The sequence below is a fragment of the Somniosus microcephalus genome, chromosome 1, assembly GCF_052327205.1.
Source record: "Somniosus microcephalus isolate GS21.2 chromosome 1, FLI_Smic_1.0, whole genome shotgun sequence".
In the NCBI taxonomy this organism is placed as follows: domain Eukaryota; kingdom Metazoa; phylum Chordata; class Chondrichthyes; order Squaliformes; family Somniosidae; genus Somniosus; species Somniosus microcephalus.
The window spans coordinates 313,476,663-313,498,899 of record NC_140987.1 but is presented as its reverse complement, the minus strand read 5'-3'; the positions used below and the strand labels follow the sequence as shown (position 1 = coordinate 313,498,899).

At 46.5% G+C, this 22,237-nt stretch overlaps 1 protein-coding gene across 1 annotated transcript in view; it reads right to left on the bottom strand.

Annotated features, from left to right (window-relative positions):
• Positions 1 to 8,676, bottom strand: part of LOC147124860 (SH2 domain-containing adapter protein B-like) — a 209,612-nt gene extending 200,936 nt beyond the window's left edge. The window contains exon 1 of the mRNA XM_085994066.1: positions 8,529 to 8,676. Within this exon, the coding sequence (XP_085850192.1) occupies positions 8,529 to 8,562 (34 nt within the window). The 5' untranslated portion in view covers positions 8,563 to 8,676. The remainder of the gene's footprint in view (positions 1 to 8,528) is intronic.
• Positions 8,677 to 22,237: the final 13,561 nt, after the last annotated feature.

Here is a 22,237-nt window from a genome sequence, read left to right as displayed (position 1 = left end):
AGAATTCAGAAAGTTCTTAAAGAACAATGGGGTAAAGCACTACACGTCCGCCCCATACCATCCCGCCACCAATGGATTGGCTGAAAGGTTTGTCCAGACCTTTAAGAAGGCCATGGGTAATGAAGACATAAAACTTCAGCACAAGGTGGATAACTTCTTATTTGCATATAGGAATGCAACACATATGGTTACAAACCAAACTCCCGCCATGATGTTCTACAATAGAAACCTAAGATGCCGGCTGGATTTGGTCAAGCCCAACATCCGAAGGGACGTGGAGAACCGGCAGTTTCAGGGCATGAATGAAAGGCCAACTAGGGCCTTCCAGATAGGCCAACCGGTTTTGGCCCGGGACTACCGTACCGAGAAATGGCAGCCTGGAACTATCTGCACACGACTAGGACCACTGATGTATACCGTGGACATCGGAGAAAGCATAATAAGGCGCCATGCTGACCAAATCATCAAGTCATCCGAAAAGGGACAACCTACACCACCACGCTATACATCTAACGATGAAGTAGAGATACCCATATCTACCTCCGATCCGGTGATACTGGAACCCGATGAACCCGACACTGGCCTTCAAGCCGAATCAGCCTTGCCAGAAGAACCTACTACACCACCAGAAACTACTACACCCCCGAGGCGTTATCCGGACCGAGTCAGGAAACCTCCTGAGAGACTAACTTATAATTAATTAATACAGCAATGTATATTATTTTGCATATAACATGTAATTAATAATTACTTAAAATATGATGTACTAGTTAGCTAGAAGGGGAGGAATTGTGGTGTATGTGCCTTTAAGAGCCCCAGGTGTGCGTAATGCCGGTAATTGCCACTTGGGCTATATAAGCCTGTGTATTGTGTATATCCTTTAGAACCCCCCCCAGACTTGCTTAGTAAATACCTATGAACCAACTCCTGTCTTCAGTGTCTTTATCTACACATGGACACTACAGAAAGTAAAACTCCTCTGGACTGCTTGTCTCTCACATGACCTCTGCTGGTCAGGCACAAGTAATCAAAAACACAGACAAATATGCTGTAAGGCATAAGTAATCAAACACAGACAAATATCATCACTATTTGCTGATATCATTACATCTCCCTTTCTTAAAACAAAAGTATTTTACTTTCAACTAACAACATTTAATGAACTTACATTATCATTATCATGATCAAGGTTTTTTACCCTTGCTTTGTGTGTTCACATGAAATATGTCAATACACTAGAACACGAAGAAAGAATAAGATAACATTACTTCCTTCTTTAACAATAGTCCTTAAATTTGCTCAATGAGTCTCTCAGGAGGCTTCACGTGTCTTGAGGATTTTCTGATTGATTGTCCTTGAATCTGAGTTGTTGCCTCAGATGATTGGTTCTCAGCTGTGTGATCAGGTTGTTCACCAGTATCAGTCTCTTGACCTGCTGTGGCTGGTCCCATGAGAAGATCTCGACGATTTCTTCTCAGAACAGCACCCTCACCTGTCTGAATGGTGTATGATCTTGGTTGAACTTCACTCAGGACAGTTCCCTTCTGAGTCCATGTGTTTGTTTTGTCTTTCAACCTTACTTGGTCACCAGTGTGGAGTTCAGGTAGGTTTTGTGTTCCTCTGTCATAGTAGTACTTTTGCTTTTCTTTCTGTTGTTCTTTGAACTTCCTCACTTTCTCCCCCTCTTTTGTTTTCAGGAGGTTCTCCGGGATGGGTAGGTTTGACCTTAGCCGACGTCCCATCAGGAGTTGGGCTGGTGACATACCACACTCGAGCGGCGTTGTGCAGTATACAAGCATGCTTTGGTAGAAGTCAGTTCCACTGTCTTTTGCCTTGTACATCAGTCTTTTCACTGTCTGGACCGATTTTTCCACTAGTCCATTGGACTGTGGATAGTGAGGACTTGACGTTGTGTGGACAAAGTCCCACTCTTTGGCAAAGTGTCGGAAATTTGCATTGTTAAACTGGGGTCCGTTGTCTGTGAAGACCTCACTTGCCACGCCATGTCTGGAGAATATGGCTTTCATACTTCTTATCACAGCTTCTGCAGTGGTGGTGTACAGTCTACAAACCTCTGGATACAGGGAGTAATAGTCTGTGATGACAAGATAGTCCTTCCCTTGACATACGAATAGGTCAGCGCCTACCTTCTGGTAAGGTCTGTCTGGTGCTGGGTGTGGCTTTAGTGGTTCTACTGGATTGCTTGCTCGATATTTCAGGCATATTGTGCAGTTTGACACCTCATTTGTCACATCTTGGTTGATTTGTGGCCAGTACATCACCTCTCGTGCTCTTTTCTTACACTTTTCGATTCCCAGATGTCCTCCATGGATCTTTTTTAGCATCTCTCTTCTCAGACTCTTTGGGATAACTATTTTACTTCCTTTGTAGATGATGTCTTCGACCACTGATAGTTCCGCCCTGCAGTTCCAGTACTCTGCTATATCAGGTGAGCAGTCTTGCTTCATGTTGGGCCATCCATCCAAGATGCTTTTTCTCAGTCGTCTCATTGTTTCATCTTTGTTTATCTCAGTCTTTATGAGCTCCATTTTTGCATCTGCTATGGGCAGTGCACTTGTGATCATGTCCACGTAGGCGTTCACTTTTTCATCCATTGTGGTGTTTGCGGGCTCACTTGGGTCAACAGCTCTGGACAACGTGTCTGCTGTATACATCAGCTTACCCGGTGTGTACGCAACATTCAGTGTATAGTGTTGCAGCCTGATCATCATTCTTTGTATTCTAAGCGGACAGCTATTCAGTGGCTTTTGGAACAATGCAATCAAGGGCTTATGGTCAGTCTCTACACTGATTGCTTGTCCTGCCACAAACTGGTGAAATCTTTCACAGGCGTATGTGATGCTGAGCAGCTCCTTTTCTATTTGAGCATATCGCGTCTCCGCGTCTGTCATTGAGCGCGATGCATATGCAATAGGTTGCCAGTAGTCATATTGTTGCAGAAGAATGGCACCGAGCCCACTCTGTGATGCATCTGATGATATCTTGATGGGTCTCGCTGGGTCATAAAACCTCAGAACTGGTTCCTCTGTGAGCAGTTTCTTTAGATCGCTCCATGACTTCTCATGCTCATGATTCCATTCCCATTCTATGTTCTTTTCAGTTAGTTTTCTCAGTGGCGCTATTTTTTCCTGAGAGGTTGGATATGAATTTACCCATGTAGTTGATCATTCCATTAAACCTCTGCACGTCCTTTTTGCATTGTGGCCTTGGCATATTCTCAATGGCGGACACCTTTCTGGGGTCTGGTTTGATGCCCTCACTGCTAAGGATATCTCCCACGAATGTCAGTTCTGTCACCCCGAGCTGACATTTCTCTCTATTCAGCTTCAGGTTTGTTTTCCTTGTTGCTTCCAGCACTTTTTCCAGTCTCTCGTCATGCTCAGTTCTCGTGGTTCCCCATACTATGATGTCATCCATTGATGTATCAACTCCCTCCAGGTGCTCATAGATCATATGGATAGTCTTGTGATACACTTCAGGAGCTGAGGCAATGCCAAATGGTAACCTTAGGAATCTGCCAAATGGAGTGTTGAACGTGCACAGTCTTGAACTTGTTTCGTCCAGCTTCATCTGCCAAAATCCTGAGGACGCATCTAACTTGCTGAAATATTTTGCATTTGCAAACTGTGCCATGATTTCCTCATGTGTAGGAAGCTTGAAGTGCTCTCTCTTTATTGCTCTGTTTAGATCTCTTGGATCCAGGCAAATTCTGAGCTTTCCATTCTTTTTGTCCACTACGACGAGGGAACTCACCCACTCAGTTGGCTCATCTATCTTCTGAATCACGTTCAGGCTTTCCATCCTGTCCAACTCTGCCTTCAGTTGCTTTTGAAGAGCAAACGGAACTTTTCTGCATGGATGTATGACCTGTCATACTTTTATCTACTCTGATCGTGTGTTCTCCTGGAATGCAGCCTAGACCCTTAAATAGGTCTTTGTACTCTTTCATGAGTTCATCATAGACTGTCTCTCCTTCGCTTTCCACAACGAGGACTCTCTTTACCAGGTTCAGTCTCTCACAGGCTTTTAAACCTAGTATGGCTTGCACATCCTTTGGCACCACGATTAATGCTAGCGTGTGTTACTTTGACAATGCATTTTCCTTTCACTGGTATATCAGTACCTGAGTATCCGGTCACTTTCACTTGTATTCCATGTAACTTTGGTCTGGGTCTAATTCTCTTAAAATCGGTCTCTGATATCACATTAACTTGTGCTCCAGTATCCAATTTAAATGGAATGTGTATGTCATTCACTTTTAGTGTCAACATCCAGTCTCTTTCTTTTTTGTTTTCAGACACAACATCTACATAGAATTCCTCTATCGCTCTTTCATCTACTGTATGGACCTTGCTTTGTTGCGCTTGGTTCTTACAGCAACGGGCATAATGGTTGTTTTTGTTGCATCTATTGCATGTTTTACCATATGCTGGACACTTTCTTGGTGGATGCTGTGTACCGCATCGACTACGTGACTTCCGATTGTCTCTTTCATTTTCGTTTGTTGGCCACGTCTCTTTTTTCACATTGGCGCTCTCTTTGTTAAACGGTTTGTATCCGTTCTTTCTCACTGCATCCACGTTGCAGCTACTGTCACTGAACAGCTCCTTTGCCTGCAACTTCACAGTCTCTGTAGCCCTACACAATGCTATGGCTTTTCCCAGGTCTAGATCTTGCTCTCTTAGCAGCCTTTCCCTTAGACCATTATCTGGAATACCACACACACCAGTCTGTCTTTTATCAGCGAGCCTGTGAGTCCCCCAAATTCACACGATTTGCTCCGGTTTCTCAGTTCAGTCACATACTGATCAATAGTCTCGCCGATTTTCTGTACACATGTGAAAAATTTGTGCCTCTCAAAGGTCACGTTGCGTTTAGGTATGCAGTAGGCCTCAAACTGTTCCATTATTTTATCTAGCTTCATTTTGTCTCCATCAACAGCAAATATGAAATTATTATATACCTCCAGCGCTGCATCACCCACGACATGTAAGAACACGGACGATTTTTGTTTATCACTTTTCTCGTCAGCTCCGATTGCCGCTAAATACAACTCCAAACGTTGTTTGAACCTTCTCCAATTTTCAGCCACATTACCTGTCAATTGAAGCGTCGCCGGTGGGAGTAAACCTTCCATTTTTTCACTTTGTTAGCTATTCTCTAATGGTAAGCAACGATGTTCTCTTCTGGCTTGCTAATATGTGGAGAGCTGATTTTGCTTACTTGCCACAACTGCTTTCACTGTCCCATCGAGTTGCTAACTTCAGATTTTTTCTCTTTCAGCCACTTCTGACATCATGTATAGATTTCTTTTTGGGTTCAATAAAGACTCATTTCTGAAAGAGAATGTTGTTTAATCTAAAGTCTTGTTCAAGACTTTCTACAGCTTTTTACAGAACACACTATGCTGTGATGCATCTAGAATGAAACTGAAAGTAAAACTCCTCTGGACTGCTTGTCTCTCACATGACCTCTGCTGGTCAGGCACAAGTCATCAAAAACACAGACAAATATGCTGTAAGGCATAAGTAATCAAACACAGACAAATATCATCACTATTTGCTGATATCATTACATTCTCTATTCTCACAACCGCAGATGCTAAATCTCTAGTGGTGCAGGTTTATTCATGAGGAAATAGCCTACGGTCAACATTTCAGTAATTTACTGTAATGCACCAAGTGATCCATGGCAAATCATTACTTCTCCTACCTTCAAAAAGTGATGCACTGCACGTTAAAATCCATACTCAGATGGAGACACGCCAGAGGGTAACCCATACACCCAAGACTCCAGAACATAATTGTGAGTTCATAAGTTGCCAATCTGCTCTGGGTTTTTCCAATTGACAGCCCACCTGTTGCTAAGATCCTCAGTATAACTGCTGTGGCTCAAAGTTTTTATTTGTATTTATGCGCATATCTGCATAATTATATACCTATTATGTTACTTCATTTGCATTATCAAAAAGATGTAATGACTGTATTTTAAGTGTGTGTAGATATAAATTTGGAGAAGTAAAAGAAGTTACTACCGACAATTCATTCAAAATCACTCAAATTCTCGAGTTGCCAAGATAAGCTGCTGCATTATAAGAGGCACCACTGGTTACCATTTTGGATTGTGTTTCAAGACATTCAGAAAGCCTTTAACTTATACCATACAATCCTAAAGGGGGTGCAGGAACAGAGACCTGGGGGACTTACACAGATCTTTGAAGGTAGCAGGACAAGTCGAGAAAGCTGTTAAAAAAGCATGCAGGATCCTTGGCTTTATTAATAGAGACAAAGAGTACAAAAGCAAGGAGGTTATGCTAAACCTTTATTAAACAGTGGTTCGGCCCCAGCTGGAGTATTGTGTTCAATTCTGGGCTTCACACTTTGGAAAGGACGTCAAGGCCTTAGAGCGGGTGCGGAGGAGATTTACTAGGATGGTACCAGGGACTTCAGTTACGTGGTGTAAGATTTGCGAAATTTTCATAAGTAATCACGCAAGAAGTTAGGGTTAATAAAACAGCTTTATTGACCAAAAGAAGCTTATACAGAGAAACCTTTGATAAAAGGGCACACAAAATGGCCACCAGACCTTGTGACCAGCTTCTGGGACCATTTGAATTTCTGTTACTGCAAGCCAGACAGGCTTGTGGATTGAGGACATTAAAGCCCGCGAAAAACCAGTTTCGGGAAACCGAAACTCATGGAACTGAGTATACATATTGATTAGATTATAAGTACAGGACAGATTTGGGTAGCAGGATGAGACCCATCAAGAAATGGGCGGACAATTGAATGAACACTTTAACCCATTTACTGTACAAAGAGAAGCCGTTTAACAGCCATCCAGGGCAATCTCCAGACCGATCAATATACAAACCGAGTTACGGTGACAAAGCAAAGACATTATCGGCCCAGGAAGGCCAGTTAAGCTATCACCAACTCCCGTTATGAAGACAAAACACCCCTGCAGAGAGTTCTGCCCGCCAAAATTATTACAAAGACAGGACTATGATTTGGCGGGAGATAAGAATGTTCCAAAAAGGTATAACTGTGGATTGAAAAAGGCTTCCCTTCTTGAACGCTCAACGCTTGGGAGTAGCTTCGGAACTTCTACGGTACTTCTTCGAGTTCTCCATCGGTACGCTTCGGGACAGGCTACATCGGAACCAAGCAGCATTTCGGTTCGGAACGTGTTCGGTGTTCGGGCAGGCAAGGCCCGGCCACGACGGGAAGACGATGAGGGTGGCCCGGGTACTTTTGTCGGGAGATCATCGACGACCCAGGCCGAAGAAGAAGACACCCTGTACTCCAGCTCTTCCTCCAAATCAGAAGGACATTATGACTGTATAAAGAAAGCAATTTGGGACCAGCGTCCCGCCCCGAGGAAGACCATCGGGAGATCGACGACCCAGGCCGGAGAAGAAGACACTCAGGGCCCGGCACTCCAGTGTCTCAACATCACATCAGTAATGGATTCATCCATGTGCATCCAGTTCTTAAAATCACGTCGGTAACGGAGTCATCCGTGGTGAGCGCTCACCAAGGCTGTATCGGCTGCCTACATCGCAGGAGAACCAAGAGGAAAACAAGCTGCGCCAGAAGCTTCCAAACCCACGTGACGACGGAAAGCTGTGTCGAAAGGCTGTGAACCCCTTTTCGCAATTCTTAAAGTGGTGAGCATGATCCCGAGTTCCTCAAGTCGAAACTTAGTTAGTTCTAGGGGAGGGGGTTAAGGGTAGTTGTAATGTGTTACCCCTTTTACGATGTGCCGTGTGTTCCCCATTTCTATAGAGTTAAGTTTATAGATGTGTGCATGCTTGTAGTTGCTTTAATCTGTGCATATGACATGTATTTTATAATGCTGCAAACTGTTCAATAAAGGCATCCATTTCGTGGCTATTCGACCTGGTCTATTGAGTTTTTCTGCACTACAGCTCCCTGCACCTAAGTCCAAGGTCGAGAACCGTAGGGGCGAGTGGGTCGAACCACTCACGGGTAATTATTGCAAGAAGCCTGGCAGGAGACCAGAGCAAGCAAGAGAAACCCCCTACAGTGGAGAGACTGGAGAAGCTGGGGTTGTTCTCCTTAGAGCAGAGAAAGCTAATTGGAGATTTAATAGAGGTGATCAAAATCTTGAGGAGTTTTGATAGAGTAAATAAGGAGAAACGGTTTCCAGAGGCACAGATTTAAGGTAATTGGTTAAAAAAAAGGCATGATGAGAAGAATTTTTTTTATACACAGCGAGTTACGATTTAGTGTAAGAAAACACATTAATTTCAAGTATCTGTAAATACCATTAGCATCTGTATTCTTACAATGCTACCATTGTGTATTCTCACAGCAGCTCATAAATCACATAAATCATGTGGTGGTGTAGGAGGGAGGGGGTAGACATCACGGCTGAAATTCTGATCTGCATCAATCTTTAATGCAACTCAGGAGAACGCAAACAACAAAATGAAGTTGAAATATACCTGTTGATGTGACTTGCGCAGTCTGAACTAATCTTACCTGCCATCATCTTCTGTGCCTCATAAGGTTCCATGTAACCATTGTTTTCCACTTCTTGCTTTTTGTTAACTTTATTTTTCAACTCATTTTTGGCATCAAATGGATCAGAGTAGTCATCCCTGATAGCAACCTGAAACAGTCAAAAATGATTCACGTTACTACCATATCTGTAAATGGAACACAAAGGCAGCGCTGACAAGGACAGAACCCAGATTCAATGACGCCTTGCTGGAATTACTGCTGGGTGCAGTCAGGAGCAGGAGGGACAAACTTTTCCCCAGCAATGGGAGGAAGAAACCTGCAGCTCTCACCAAGAAGGCGTAGTTGGAGGTAGTTGAGGAGGTGAGCAGCAGGAGCGGTGTGTCCAGGTTAGGGATGCAATGTAGGAAGTGGATTAATGACCTAACCAGGTCAGGAAAGGTGACTACATTTGCTGATTCAACGACATCCTGTGCTTATAGCTCCCCTGCCCGCACCCTCCCCACCCACTCTGTCTTGCTAAGCGTTCTCCATGACATCATTCCTCACTCAACTTTCAGCAGCACCCAGCCAATACTTTCTATGCACTTCCTCACCTCCCCATGTATTCATCCACCGTTGACACTCCCTCCAATCCTTACACAATGTGATGCATCTGTCTCATAGTCACCCTCACCGAATGAACTACATCCATCGAGTGAACACCTCACCTTCACTCACTCACAGGTCTGTTCTTTTGCCCCTTGTAGAAGAGAGCGCAAAACGCAAGGGAGAGGGAGACGGAGAGGACTGGAGGTGGTTCGCCACAAATAGTTCAGCTCACTGATGCAGAGGAGGAGGCCTTGGAGAGGAGGCCCTGGAGATAAGTGGCACATTTGCGTCCCTCTCAGTTGGAGATGGAAAGACAGGGAACTCGCAGATAGCTGGTGACAGAATTACAAATATCGCTGACACACATATGCTGACTTCATTTCCATGACTTAACTATGTGAAGACTGAGCATGGTGATTGTCAAACTAAATCATATCCCTTTCTTTAATCTTCCAGGGCCTTCACACATACACCAAGTGACGCAGGACATCCATGAGGACGATTCCTCGGAGGATCTCGTTCCTTCCGAGAGTGCGCTGTCACGGGCCATGCACCAGAGCAAATTTCGCACGTCAGTGGGTCCACTTAAGAGTGTTAGTTGGGTTTTCACCTGATGATGCACACCTCCCAACTGAGCATGAGCAGATACTGGTGGCAGGGACAGGTGTGGAGAGTCCGCGTCGGTGAGTGCAATCCTCTCCAAGCTCTGCTCAGCTGGACACAGATGCTGAACCCCGGGGGCTATCATTGAGAAGGAGAATGTTGGAGGTGCATCAGCAACTTAGCCAGGCACTGACAGACATGCCACGCACACTCACCACAATAGTGGAGAGGATGGAGGAGTCTAACTCAACCGCTAGTGGATTGGTGGCACAGGGAATTGCAAGAATGTCTGCCATCCGCCTCCATGGAGCTTCAAGCTGTAAGATTCTCAAAATTCACGGGTCCTCCAAAACTCGGAGAAAAACCCTAAAGAAAAGGACTTTGGACTCTTTTCTAACCACTTCAGGGTGATAAAATATTGGGCCTACAGAGGGAAGTTCAAGGTCGAAAACCAAGATTTGACATTTTTAAAGGCATGTTTTGGGCTTGTAAAGAAAGAAAAGGCTGCAACAGGAAATGGGATCAACCTCTGTAAAGACAGTTTGGATATTGGAGTTAATCAAGCTGTCTGGGGAACTGTCTAAACGTCACTCAGCCCCTATCAGACAATTGACATTCTAACAATAGATCCACGGAAGAACAGCCACACCCAAAATACAGGACCCATTCAAAAACATGCATTGTGGCAGAGCCACCAAAGGACTCAGATCGTTTGTACATAATTCCTTTAACAACATGTTAGCTACAGTCTGAGTCTGTACCTTTATTTATGTTGTTTAACTGTACAGAGTGTGGTTGCTTTAACAGCGCGGTTAAAACATGATGATGTCACGCCGTTCATCACGTGATCCCCCACTGGCGGGAAAATGTCATGACGTCATGACGTCAGCCCCAGGACTGCAGGGGCAGTCCTCGTGGAGCCTCCAGAGAGAGCAGACCTACATTCGATGTTATCCTGCAGTTTCTTGTTAAAACCTGTTTGTTTTATTAAAGTTCATTTTGTTTGATCGCCTGAGTAGAACTCAGTCTTTTAGTTAGGAACCCACGTTCCTACATTGGTGACCCCGACTTCCGTGAACAGTTTTCGCGGAAGCACGGTGGCATAGTGGTTAGCACTGTTGCCTCACAGCGCCAGGGACCCGGGTTCGAATCCGGCCTCGGGCGACTGTCTGTGTGGAGTTTGCACATTCTCCCCGTGTTTGCGTGGGTTTCCTCCGGGTGCTCCGGTTTCCTCCCATAGTCCAAAGATGTGCGGGTTAGGTTGATTGGCCATGATAAATTGACCCTTAGTGTTAGGGGGATTAAATACGTGGGGTTACGGGGATAGGGTGGGATATGTGTTGGTGTAGGGGTTACGGGGATCGGGTGGGATATGTGTCGGTGCAGGCTCGATGGGCCGAAATGGCCTCTATCTGCACTGTGGGGTTTCTGTGATTCTGTGAAGATCTTCAGCAATGGACACGAACGCCGTGACTCTGAAACTGCCACAGTTCTGGGAGCAACAACCAGACACCTGGTTTATCCAGGCTGAAGCCCAGTTCGCCATCAGGAACATCGTCGCGGATCAGACCCGTTATTACTACGTGGTCTCCGCCCTCGATAGCGCAACTGCCTCACAGATCGTCAGCCTCCTCGGTAGTCCTCCTACTGACAGCAAGTATGATACGATAAAGGCGCGGTTGCTACAGGTCTTCGGGCTCTCGAAGTCAGAGCACGCTCGCCGGCTCATCCGATGCCTGGCCTCGGGGACTCCAAACCGTCCGAGCTCATGAGCCAAATGCTCATGCTTTTGGGTGCCGAACCGGAATGCTTCCTCTTCCGGGAGCTTTTCCTCTGCCAACTGCCGGAGCAGGTACAGGCTGCCCTAGCCAGATCCAAGATTACAGACTGCGCCGAGCTTGCTGCCGAAGCAGATAAGATTTTCACTGTAACTACGCAGTGCTGCGCGGCCACGAGGCACCCATCCCCCACAGACGCGGTTTCAGCTCCTCCTGCAGCGGGCTGGTGCTCCTACCACGCCCGTTTTGGCGCGAAAGCACGACGCTGCCGCTCCCCCTGCAGGTTTTCGCCCCCCAAAAAAACAAAGCTCCTGCAGCGTTCCTGGCGAACGAGGACCGAGTCTAACGGGCGCTCTGCGGTTGCGATGGCCGTCGGATCTACGGGGAAACTTCTTTATATCACCGATTCTCTATCGGGTCGACGTTTCCTTTGTGACACCGGGGCGCAGTGTAGCATTCTACCTGCATCGAATCTCGATATGCAAGCTGGGAACCACGGTTTTTCCCTCGTGGCGGCTAATGGCGCAGCAATTCGAACTTTCCGAAAGCGGCGGGTCGAAGTCTGTTTCGGCGGTCAGCGCTTCTGTTGGGAATTCATCACGCCCACAGTCTCGCAGGCCATCCTAGGGACAGATTTTCTGTGTGCCACCGGCCTCCTCGTCGATGTCCGGCACCGCCGGTTGATCAACGCGGCCACCTTCCACTCGATTCCGTGCTACCACGGCACCACCATGGCGCGCTCTATTGCCTGCGCTTTCCCTCCTCCGGATGATTTCACTCGGCTCCTCGGAGAGTTTCCGGAGCTGACAAGGCCCACTTTCTCCTCCTCGGCCACGAAGCATAGTGTTGAACGTCATGGGGCAGTAATTCCTCCCCAAACGCGTGAGTACGGAAGGGGTACTCACGCGCATGCGCTGAAAACCGGCATTTCCTCTCCTCTAACCCAAGAGGTGAAGAGGCTAGCGCGTGCGCTGTAGGGGGCAGCGTGTGCGTCTTGGATTTCCTGTGTTTTGGGGGATTTGTGCATGTCTAAAGGCCTCCGGTCTTTACGCTTGTAAAAAGCACACGTAAGTATTTATTTTTACAGGTAAGTGGTGTTTTAGTGTAATTTAGAATTTTTTTTTTTCCACAGGTTTATTATTTTAAAGAATCTACAATAAGGTAAGTTTAGTTTTAGACCCTTTTTATTAAAAATTTATTTTTTTCAAAAAAAAAATTATTGTTTAAATTATTTTTTTAAACTTATTTATACTTAATTTAATGATTGGGATGTTTTTTAAATTTTTATTTAAAGTTTAAATAGTGTTTTGGGCCCCCGTAGTTTTCATGAGTTTGACAGTTCTTACTCTCAAACTCATGAATGAACCTTCCCCTCCCCTGATTGGTTGTACAGTGCTCACTTGATCCCAGCCGGCACATTGCACTAACTACGCCGCTGGATCAGGTAAGCACTGCGCGCTGACATCTGAACCGGGCCTGTCACAGGAAATGCAAGCAGGCCCGGGCTTCAGATGTCAGCGCGCAGGGTGAGTGCAGATCGGGGGCTTGCACGCGCGGCAAGCCCCCGACACCAAGTTCTGGGCCCATATCACCACTACTGGCTCCCCGGTTTATGCACGGGCTAGAAGGCTCGAACCCGGCAAGCTCGCGGCTGCGAAAGCGGAGTTCGACACGATGGAGCAGCTTGGGATTATTCGCCGGTCCAATAGTCCCTGGTCTTCGCCTCTCCACATTATTCCGAAACCGGGCGGCGGCTGGCGGCCATGCGGTGACTACCGATGCCTGAACGACGCCACTACTCCTGATCGGTACCCGATCCCGCATATTCAGGATTTCTTGGCCCATTTGGCGGGAAATTCTATCTTTTCTAAAGTCGACCTCGTTCGGGGGTATCACCAGGTTCCCATGCACCCGCAAGATGTCCCGAAAACCGCAGTCATCACCCCTTTCGGCCTCTTTGCGTTCCTGCGGATGCCGTTTGGCTTGAAGAACGCGGCACAGGCTTTCCAGCGCTTAATGGACTCCGTGCTCCGAGACCTAAGCTTCATCTTCGTCTACCTTGACGACATTCTCATCGCCAGTGCTAGCAAGGAAGAGCACATCTCCCATTTGCGTACCCTCTTTACACGCCTCAGCCAGCACCGTTTAATCATCAACCCAGCCAAGTGCCAGTTTGGCCTGCAGCAGATCGATTTCTTGGGACACCGCATAACATCAGACGGCGCCGTTCCCTTACTGACGAAGGTGGAAGATGTTACCTCTTTCCCGCGCCCGCCAACCATCAAGGCCCTGCAAGAGTTCCTGGGGATGGTCAACTTCTATCACCGATTCGTCCCTAAGCCGGCTCAGCTTATGCAACCCTTGTACGGGGCCCTCAAGGGCAAGTCCGGTAAGGATCCAATCAGCTGGACGGCCGAGATGGACCAGGCATTCGTCAACACCAAGAGCGCTTTGGCCAATGCAACCATGCTGGCGCACCCACTTCCAGGTGCCACCATCGCCCTTACCACAAACGCGTCAGACTATGCCATCGGCGCAGTGCAAGAGCAGTGGGTCAACGGCATGTGGTAACCGCTGGCGTTTTTCAGCCATCAACTACGGAAAAATGAAAAAAAATACAGCACCTTCGATCGGGAGTTACTGGCCCTTTTCCTAACCATTCGCCATTTCCGGTTCTTATTGGAAGGACGTCCCTTCACAGCTTTTGTCGACCACAAGCCTCTAACATTCGCCATGGCCAAGACCGCCGAACCGTGGTCCGCTCGTCAACAACGTCACCTGATGTTTATTTCTGAATTTACCACAGACATTCAACATGTGTCTGGTAAGGGCAACCTGGTGGCGGATTGCCTCTAACGTGCGACGGTCCACGCGGTTCACCTGGGGATCGACTACGCCCTCATGGCTGCAGATCAGGCCTCGGACTCAGAGGTCCAATCATACAGAACCGTCCCCTCTAGTTTCCAAGCGACCGACGTCAGTTTCCAGGCCGCAGGCACCACGCTCCTTTGCGATGTCTCCATGGGCGTTCCCCGACCTATCGTGCCAGTCGCATGGCGCCGGAAGGTGTTTGATGCCACACACGGGTTGTCGCACCCTGGTATGAAGGCTTCACAATGGCTTATGTCGGTGAATTTCGTCTGGAAGGGTATGCACCTCGCCAGAAGGCCAAGATCCAGCGTCATGTTAAAGCTCCAGTGGCTACGTTCGCTGTTCCGGAGCGTCGTTTCGACCACGTGCATGTGGACCTTGTGGGGCCGCTTCCGCCTTCTCATGGTTATACGCATCTCCTCACCATGGTGGACCGCACCACTAGGTGGCCAGAGGCAATTCCTTTGGTTTCCACCACTTCGGCAGACGTCGCTAGAGCTTTCATCCCCTGTTGGGTTGCCCGTTTCGGGGTACCGGCGGACATCTCTTCCGACCGTGGGCCACAATTTTCCTCTGAGCTTTGGAACGCTGTAGCTCAGGGGCTCGGCACCAAACTTCATCGCACCACCGCCTATCATCCACAAGCGAACTGCCTTTGTGAGCGATTCCACAGGTCGCTTAAAGCCGCCCTTCAGGCCAGTCTTCAAGGTGTAGGATGGGTGGACAGACTTCCATGGGTCCTTTTGGGTCTTCGTACGGCGCCCAAAGAAGACCTGCAATCGTCCTCAACCGAACTCGTCTATGGCCAGCCTCTCCGAGTACCAGGGGATTTCCTCCCTTCTCCCACAGAGCCATGGTCCGCCTCCCAGCAACTCGTCAGCCACCAGGAAGGGGCCAGATGCTTCGCTCCAGTGCCTACATCAAATCACGGCTTACAGAACTCCCACGTGCCAGCGGAGCTGAAGAATGACGAGTATGTATTTATCCGCCACGACGCTCACCAGGATCCGCTCAAGCCCCCTTACACTGGTCCATTCCGCGTCATCAAATTAGGAGACAAATCCTTTTCGGTCGACATCGGAGGAAAACCGGATCACATTTCGGTGGACCGATTGAAGCCGGCTCACCTGGACCTGGACCGCCCAGTCGTTGTCGCTCAACCGCCGAAACATGGCCGACCGCCCGCAGCCGCCGTGCCAGATCAACCAAAGCCGCCCGCCAACTCGACCACGCTCGCCGCGCCAGCTCAACCACAACCGCCCGCCAGCTCGACCACCGTCCATCAGCTTCCTCCGCCAGGTTACCGAAGTCGCTCGGACAGACTTGTCAGGCCTCCTCGGCGTCTCACTTTTGCTGTTAAAGACAATTCAGGGGGGGCGCATGTGGCGGAGCCACCAAAGGACTCAGATCGTTTGTACATAATTCCTTTAACAACATGTTAGCTACAGTCTGAGTCTGTACCTTTATTTATGCTGTTTAACTGTACAGAGTGTGGTTGCTTTAACAGCGCGGTTAAAACGTGATGACATCACGCCGTTCATCACGTGATCCCCCACTGTTTGTTGCATTAAAGTTCATTTTGTTTGATCGCCTGAGTAGAACTCAGTCTTTTAGTTAGGAACCCACGTTCCTACACATAAAACAAATCACTTCACCAACCTACAAAGAATCTCAGCCCCCACAGGAAACTCAAAGCTTGAGGACAATTCACTACAATCAAGTAAGGGTTCAACAGCTCAGGAAACCATCCCGAAACCACTTCACACATTCTTAAAACTTCAACAGCCCATGGAACTATCCCGAAACCACTTTAAACAACTTAATATTAACAAGCCCGCCAAAATCTAACAATAAACCTAGACTGATTTGGCGCACAGATTAGGAGGCCCCAATTAGTATAATTGAAGGCCTGTTTTCTCAAGAGTACAGCTCGAACAGTTACACAGTACAGCAAGTGCTCGGCAGTTCTCAGGAGTTCATCGAGTTCGAAGAAGTTCACAGTTCTGGAAGCAGGTCAACACACAAGAAGAAACCAGAGCAACAGTTTCAGTGACCATCAGACACCTCGTGGCAACAAGGGCCTTACGAAACAACCAACCGGGGTACAGCAGGCACCAACCAACACATCCAGCGAACCCCGAAACCGCAAACCAGCTCAACTGTCAAGGATCCGTTTAGTGAGCATTATCCCTGGTCCTCTAGAGCCCAATTTAGCTAGTAAAGTGGGATTGGGAGGGGTGAGGTATTTTTCTACTGTAATTTCCCTTGTGTGTATCGAAGTGTTCCCCATGTTATTAGAGTGTTAAGATTATTGTGTTATATTTCCTCTCTTGAATAAAGATCAAAGTTTTCTTGCACCAAAACCAGTTGTCTGCTGCACTTTTGTCACAACCCCCAAATAAATCCAAGGTCTAGAACCAAGGGAGTGGGAGCGATTCGAACCGCTCATAAGTCAGAGGCGAAGCTGACCCCAGACACCACCCCCTACAAAGCAAGGCTCTCAAATGGGCCCATGCAGGCCATGACCACACAGACTTTGCATGCCAATTTGTCTGCCACCTTAAAGAGGATGACAGATACCTTAGGTACAATGCCTCACTGATCTTCACCAATCTGGTCTGCAGCAGAGTGGCAGGAGCGATGTGGTGCTGCCCCAGAAGAGGGATGATGGTGAAAGGGGGCATGGAAGTGGGATCTTCACTCAAAGCCCTTCCACTTCTCAGCCATTTCCCTCTTCCTCAGCAGGTACCGAATATGCTGCCTTGTCTCCCGAAAGCCGAGTCTGCCCCTGCATAGGTGCAGGTGGTGCAGTCTTTGGCAGGGCCCTCAGGGGCTCCAGAACACAGAAGCTGTCAGCCAAAAGCATCTCAGCAGTTGGAGCAGGGATCTGAGCAGACTGCCTCTACCTCTGCTGGAGCCACTCGGGATTCAGCACATAGGACCGGTAGGGAGCGTAAGTTAAAGCTATTGTAATGCACATGGGTATTTGACAAAAAGTTACTTGTTAAGTTTCCTTTTGTTTAATAACGTCGCGTAAGATTTTTTGATTAGCTCCACTTCTACATCTTGCCCGTTATATTGCGTCATCTCTCTCTGTCTCTTTTACAAACACTGTGTGACTCATGCCTTCTCACAGACGTATACACCCAAAAGTGATATGATAGTTTGTTGAAGAATCTATTTTTATCTATGTGATGCGGCTGCTGTGGTGCATTCCCGATACTGTAGTTCCACAGGAGCAGGATGAAAACTACAATTCCCATGATGTACCTCCCTCTCAAACACTGTCCCATCCGTGAAACATAAATGGAATAAGTATCAAAAAAGATTTTCAGAAGACAATACAGAGGATACAACAAAATACTGGATCAAAAACTACAATCTAAACCGTTTCAACTCCTACTCTTTCCTTAATGAGTTTTTAGAAATGAGTATGTCTGTTAGATTTAAACATTCTCTCATTCATTATAACTATACACTCAACACAAATGCTCTCCCTATTGTAGTGTAGAGCTCACTCACTTTAAGTTATCTCCTAAAGTGTTTAAAATACTTTTAATCTTTGCTTTAGGTGAAAAAAAAGTACGGCTTTATACAGCACCCCTTCCATTCTCTGGATGTCCCAAAGAGCTTCGCAGTCAATTCATTATTTTGAAGCGTAGTCACTGTTGTTATGTAGGCTAACGTGGCTGCCGTGCTCAGCGCAGTCCCACAAACCACCAACAGTAATGAGATAAAAGTAGAGTTAATCTTTCTGGTAGAATTGTTTGAAGGCCAACCTGTACAGACAGCTGGAGCCTCATTTTATTTCTCATCTAAAAGATGACACCTCCAACAGTTCAGCACTCCATCAATACTGCATTGAAGTATCAGTCTAGAACATGTGCTCAATATCCCTGGTTTGGGGCTTATTCCATGATCTTCTGGCTTAAAGGCTACCATAAAGACAGGTTTTTTTGGATGCTATTCTATTAGTTTACTAGGAAAATAAAATATATTTCTGTACTACCTTATTATGTCTCAGAAACATCTCCAAAATGCTTTACATGCAATGAATTACTTGAAAGTGCAGTAGCTGTAGTAATTATGTATGCAAATGCAGCCGGCAATTTGCATGCATCAAGAAGTTACAAACAGCAATGGGACAAATAAGCAGTCAGGCAGCATCTGTGGAGAGAGAATCAGAGTTAACGTTTCGGGTCGATGACCTTACATCAGATGCTGCACGACCTGCTGAGTATTTCCAGCATTTTCTGTTTTTATTTCAGATTTCCAGCATCTGCAGTGTTTTGCTTTTGTGCGAGCAGTTAATCTGTCTTTGGTCATGCTGGTTGAGGCAGTAAGGTTGCTCAGGTCATTGGGAGAATTCTCTGCTCTTCTTTGAATTATAAGAACATAAGAAACATAGAAGATAGGAGCAGGAGTAGGCCATTCGGCCCCTCGAGCCTGCTCCGCCATTCAATGAGATCATGGCTGATCATCCAAATTCAGTACCCTGTTCCTGCCTTCTCCCCATATCCCTTGATCCCTTTAGCCTTAAGAAATATATCCAACTCCTTCTTGATTATATTTAATGAATTGGCCTCTACTGCCTTCTTTGGTAGAGAATTCCACAGGTTCACCACTCTCTGGGTGAAGAAATTCCTCCTCATCTTTGTCCTAAATGGCTTACCCCTTATCCTTAGACTGTGACCCCTGGTTCTGGACTCCCCGACCATCAGGAACATCCTTCCAGCATCTAGTCTGTCTAGTCCTGTTAGAATTTTATAAGTTTTGATGAGATCCCCTCTCATTCTTCTAAACTCCAGCGAGTACAAGCCCAATTGACCCAATCTCTCCTCATACGTCATTCCTGCCATCCCAGGTATCAGCCTGGTGAATCTTCGCTGCACTCCATCCATGGCAAGATAAGACGACCAAAACTGCACATAGTACTCAAGATGTGGTCTCACCAAGGCCCTGTACAACTGCAGCAAGACATCCTTGTTCCTGTACTCAAACCCTCTCGCTATGAAGGCCAACATACCATTTGCCTTCTTAACCGCCTGCTGCACCTGCATGCTTACTTTCAGCGACTGGTGCACAAGGATGCCCAGGTCTCGTTGCACTTCCCCTTCTCCCAATCTGTTGCCATTCAGATAATAATCTGCCTTCCTGTTTTTGACACCAAAGTGGATAACCTCGCATTTATCCACGTTATATTGCATCTGCCATGCTTCTGCCCAATCACCCAACCTGTCCAAATCATACTGGAGTTTCTCGGCATCCTCCTCACAGCACACACGCCCACCCAGCTTTGTGTCATCTGCAAACTTGGAGATATTACATCTAGTTCCCTTGTCCAGATCATTAATATATATTGTGAATAGCTGGGGTCCAAGGACTGATCCCTGCGGTACCCCACTAGTCACTGCCTGCCACTCGGAAAAAGAGCCTTTTATTCCAACTCTTTGCTTTCTGTCTGCCAACCAGTTCTCTATCCAAGTCAATACCTTGCCCCCAATCCCATGTGCCTTAATTTTACACGCTAATCTCCTATGCGCGATCTTATCGAAAGCCTTTTGAAAATCCAAATACACCACATCCACTGGTTCTCCCTTATCTATTTTACCAGTTACATCCTCAAAAAATTCTAATAGATTAGTCAAGCACGATTTACCTTTTATAAATCCATGTTGACTTTGTCCGATTTGGTCACTTTTTGCCAAGTGCTCTGCTATTATATCCTTTATAATGGACTCTAGCATTTTCCCCACTACCGATGTTAGGCTTACCGGTCTGTAATTCCCCATTTTCTCTCTACCACCCTTTTTGAACAGTGGGGTAACATTAGCTACCCGCCAATCCATGGGTACTGTTCCAGAGTCTATCGAATTTTGGAAGATGACCAGCAATGCATCTACTATTTCTCGGGCCACTTCCTTAAGTACCGTAGGATGTAGATTACCAGGCCCTGGGGATTTATCGGCCCTCAATCCCATCAATTTCCCTAACACCATTTCCCTACAAATACTGATTTCTATCAGTACCTCCATTTCATTAGATCCTATGTTCCCCGACATCTTTGGGAGGTTATTTGTGTCCTCCTTTGTGAAGACAGAACCAAAGTATGTATTTAATTGGTCTGCCATTTCTTTGTTCCCAATTATAAATTCCCCTGATTCTGACTGCAAGGGACCTACACTTGACTTCACCAATCTTTTTCTCTTCACATATCTATAAAAGCTTTTACAGTCAGTTTTTATGTTCCCTGCAAGCTTACTCTCATACTCTATTTTCCCCCTCTTAATTAATCCCTTTGTCCTCCTTTGTTGAATCCTAAACTGCTCCCAATCCTCAGGTTTACTACTTTTTCTGTCCAATTTATATGTCCTCTCCTTGGATCTTATGCTATCCCTAATTTCCCTTGTTAGCCACTGTTGAGTCACCTTTTTTGTTTTATTTTTATGCCAAACTGGGGTGAACAAATTCTGTAGTTCATCCATGCGATCTTTGAATGTTTGCCATTGCCCATCCACCGTCAACCCTTTGAGTGACATTCCCCAATCAATCCTACCCAACTCGCACCTCATACCATCATAGTCTCCTTTATTTAAATTCAGGACCCTAGTCTCTGAGTCAACTACTTCATTCTCCATCTTAATGAAGAATTCTATCATATTATGATCGCTCCGACCCAAGGGGCCTCGCACAACAAGATTGCTAATTAATCCTTTCTCATTACATAATACCCAGTCTAAGATGGCCTGATCTCTGGTTGGTTCCTCAACATATTGGTCCAGGAAACCATCTCGTATACACTCCAGGAATTCCTCCTCCACAGTATTGTTACTAATTTGGTTAGCCCAATCTATATGTAGATTAAATAAACTCAACCATGATAACTGCTGTGCCCTTATTGCACTGTAAGAACTAGCTGGTAGATTCAAAGATGGGTTTTAACTCTTAGAACAGAGACTGACAACATGGAGCCGGGAACAGATAGCATAAATGCCAGCAAGGTCGAATAGCAAGCATCAAAAGACAAATAGAAGTGGTAAGGGAATCGTAAAATGCAAAACATCACAGGGTGGTGGGATAATAGACAAAAATGGAGCCGAAAAGTCATAAAATGTCCTTAAAGAAATATAACAAAACATTCCTCAGAAAGATAAGAGGGAGGCTTCATCAGCCATGCAGAAAGGGACGGTGAGGGCTGCCTTCCCGCTTCACAATTGGACAATAGGATGGGGATCAAATGACTGACACCAGGTGATTACCAGCCCACCGAAATAACTATAAATATAGACGGCCGAGAGAGGAAATCAGGCAGTCAGGGGCGAAGGCTTCTCCGAGGTGGCCTAACACCTTGGTCAAGTTTAGCCTCTGAGGTGGCTGATGGCCTAACACCTCCAGCAGCTTGAGAGATGACCCAACAGAAGTGACCACTGCAGCAGACTGCAGGAATCCACCCAATCCGAGACCACCCTACTGCCTCCCCATCCGTCCGGTCGTGTCATTCCAATTCGGGAGTCGTAGATCGCTTCTACTGTTACGGGTTGTATGTCTATTATACTCAGCTTAAACCATATGTAATATCTGATTATGCTTTAAAACTGTAGCTCTTTAATAAAAGTCTTGCAACTTCTAAAACCCTGTTGGGTAATCTGTGTGAGCCTGTGATCCTGAATCTTACAGCACGCTTCTCTAATTACCCGTTTAATGCCATCCCCGACCTCCGCATTACTGTTTGGACGTCTATATACCACTCCCACTAACGTTTTCTGCCCCTTGGTATTTCTCAGTTCTACCCATACAGATTCCACATCATCAGAGCTAATATCCTTCCTTTCAATTGTGTTAATCCCCTCTTTAACCAGCAATGCTACCCCACCTCCTTTTCCTTTT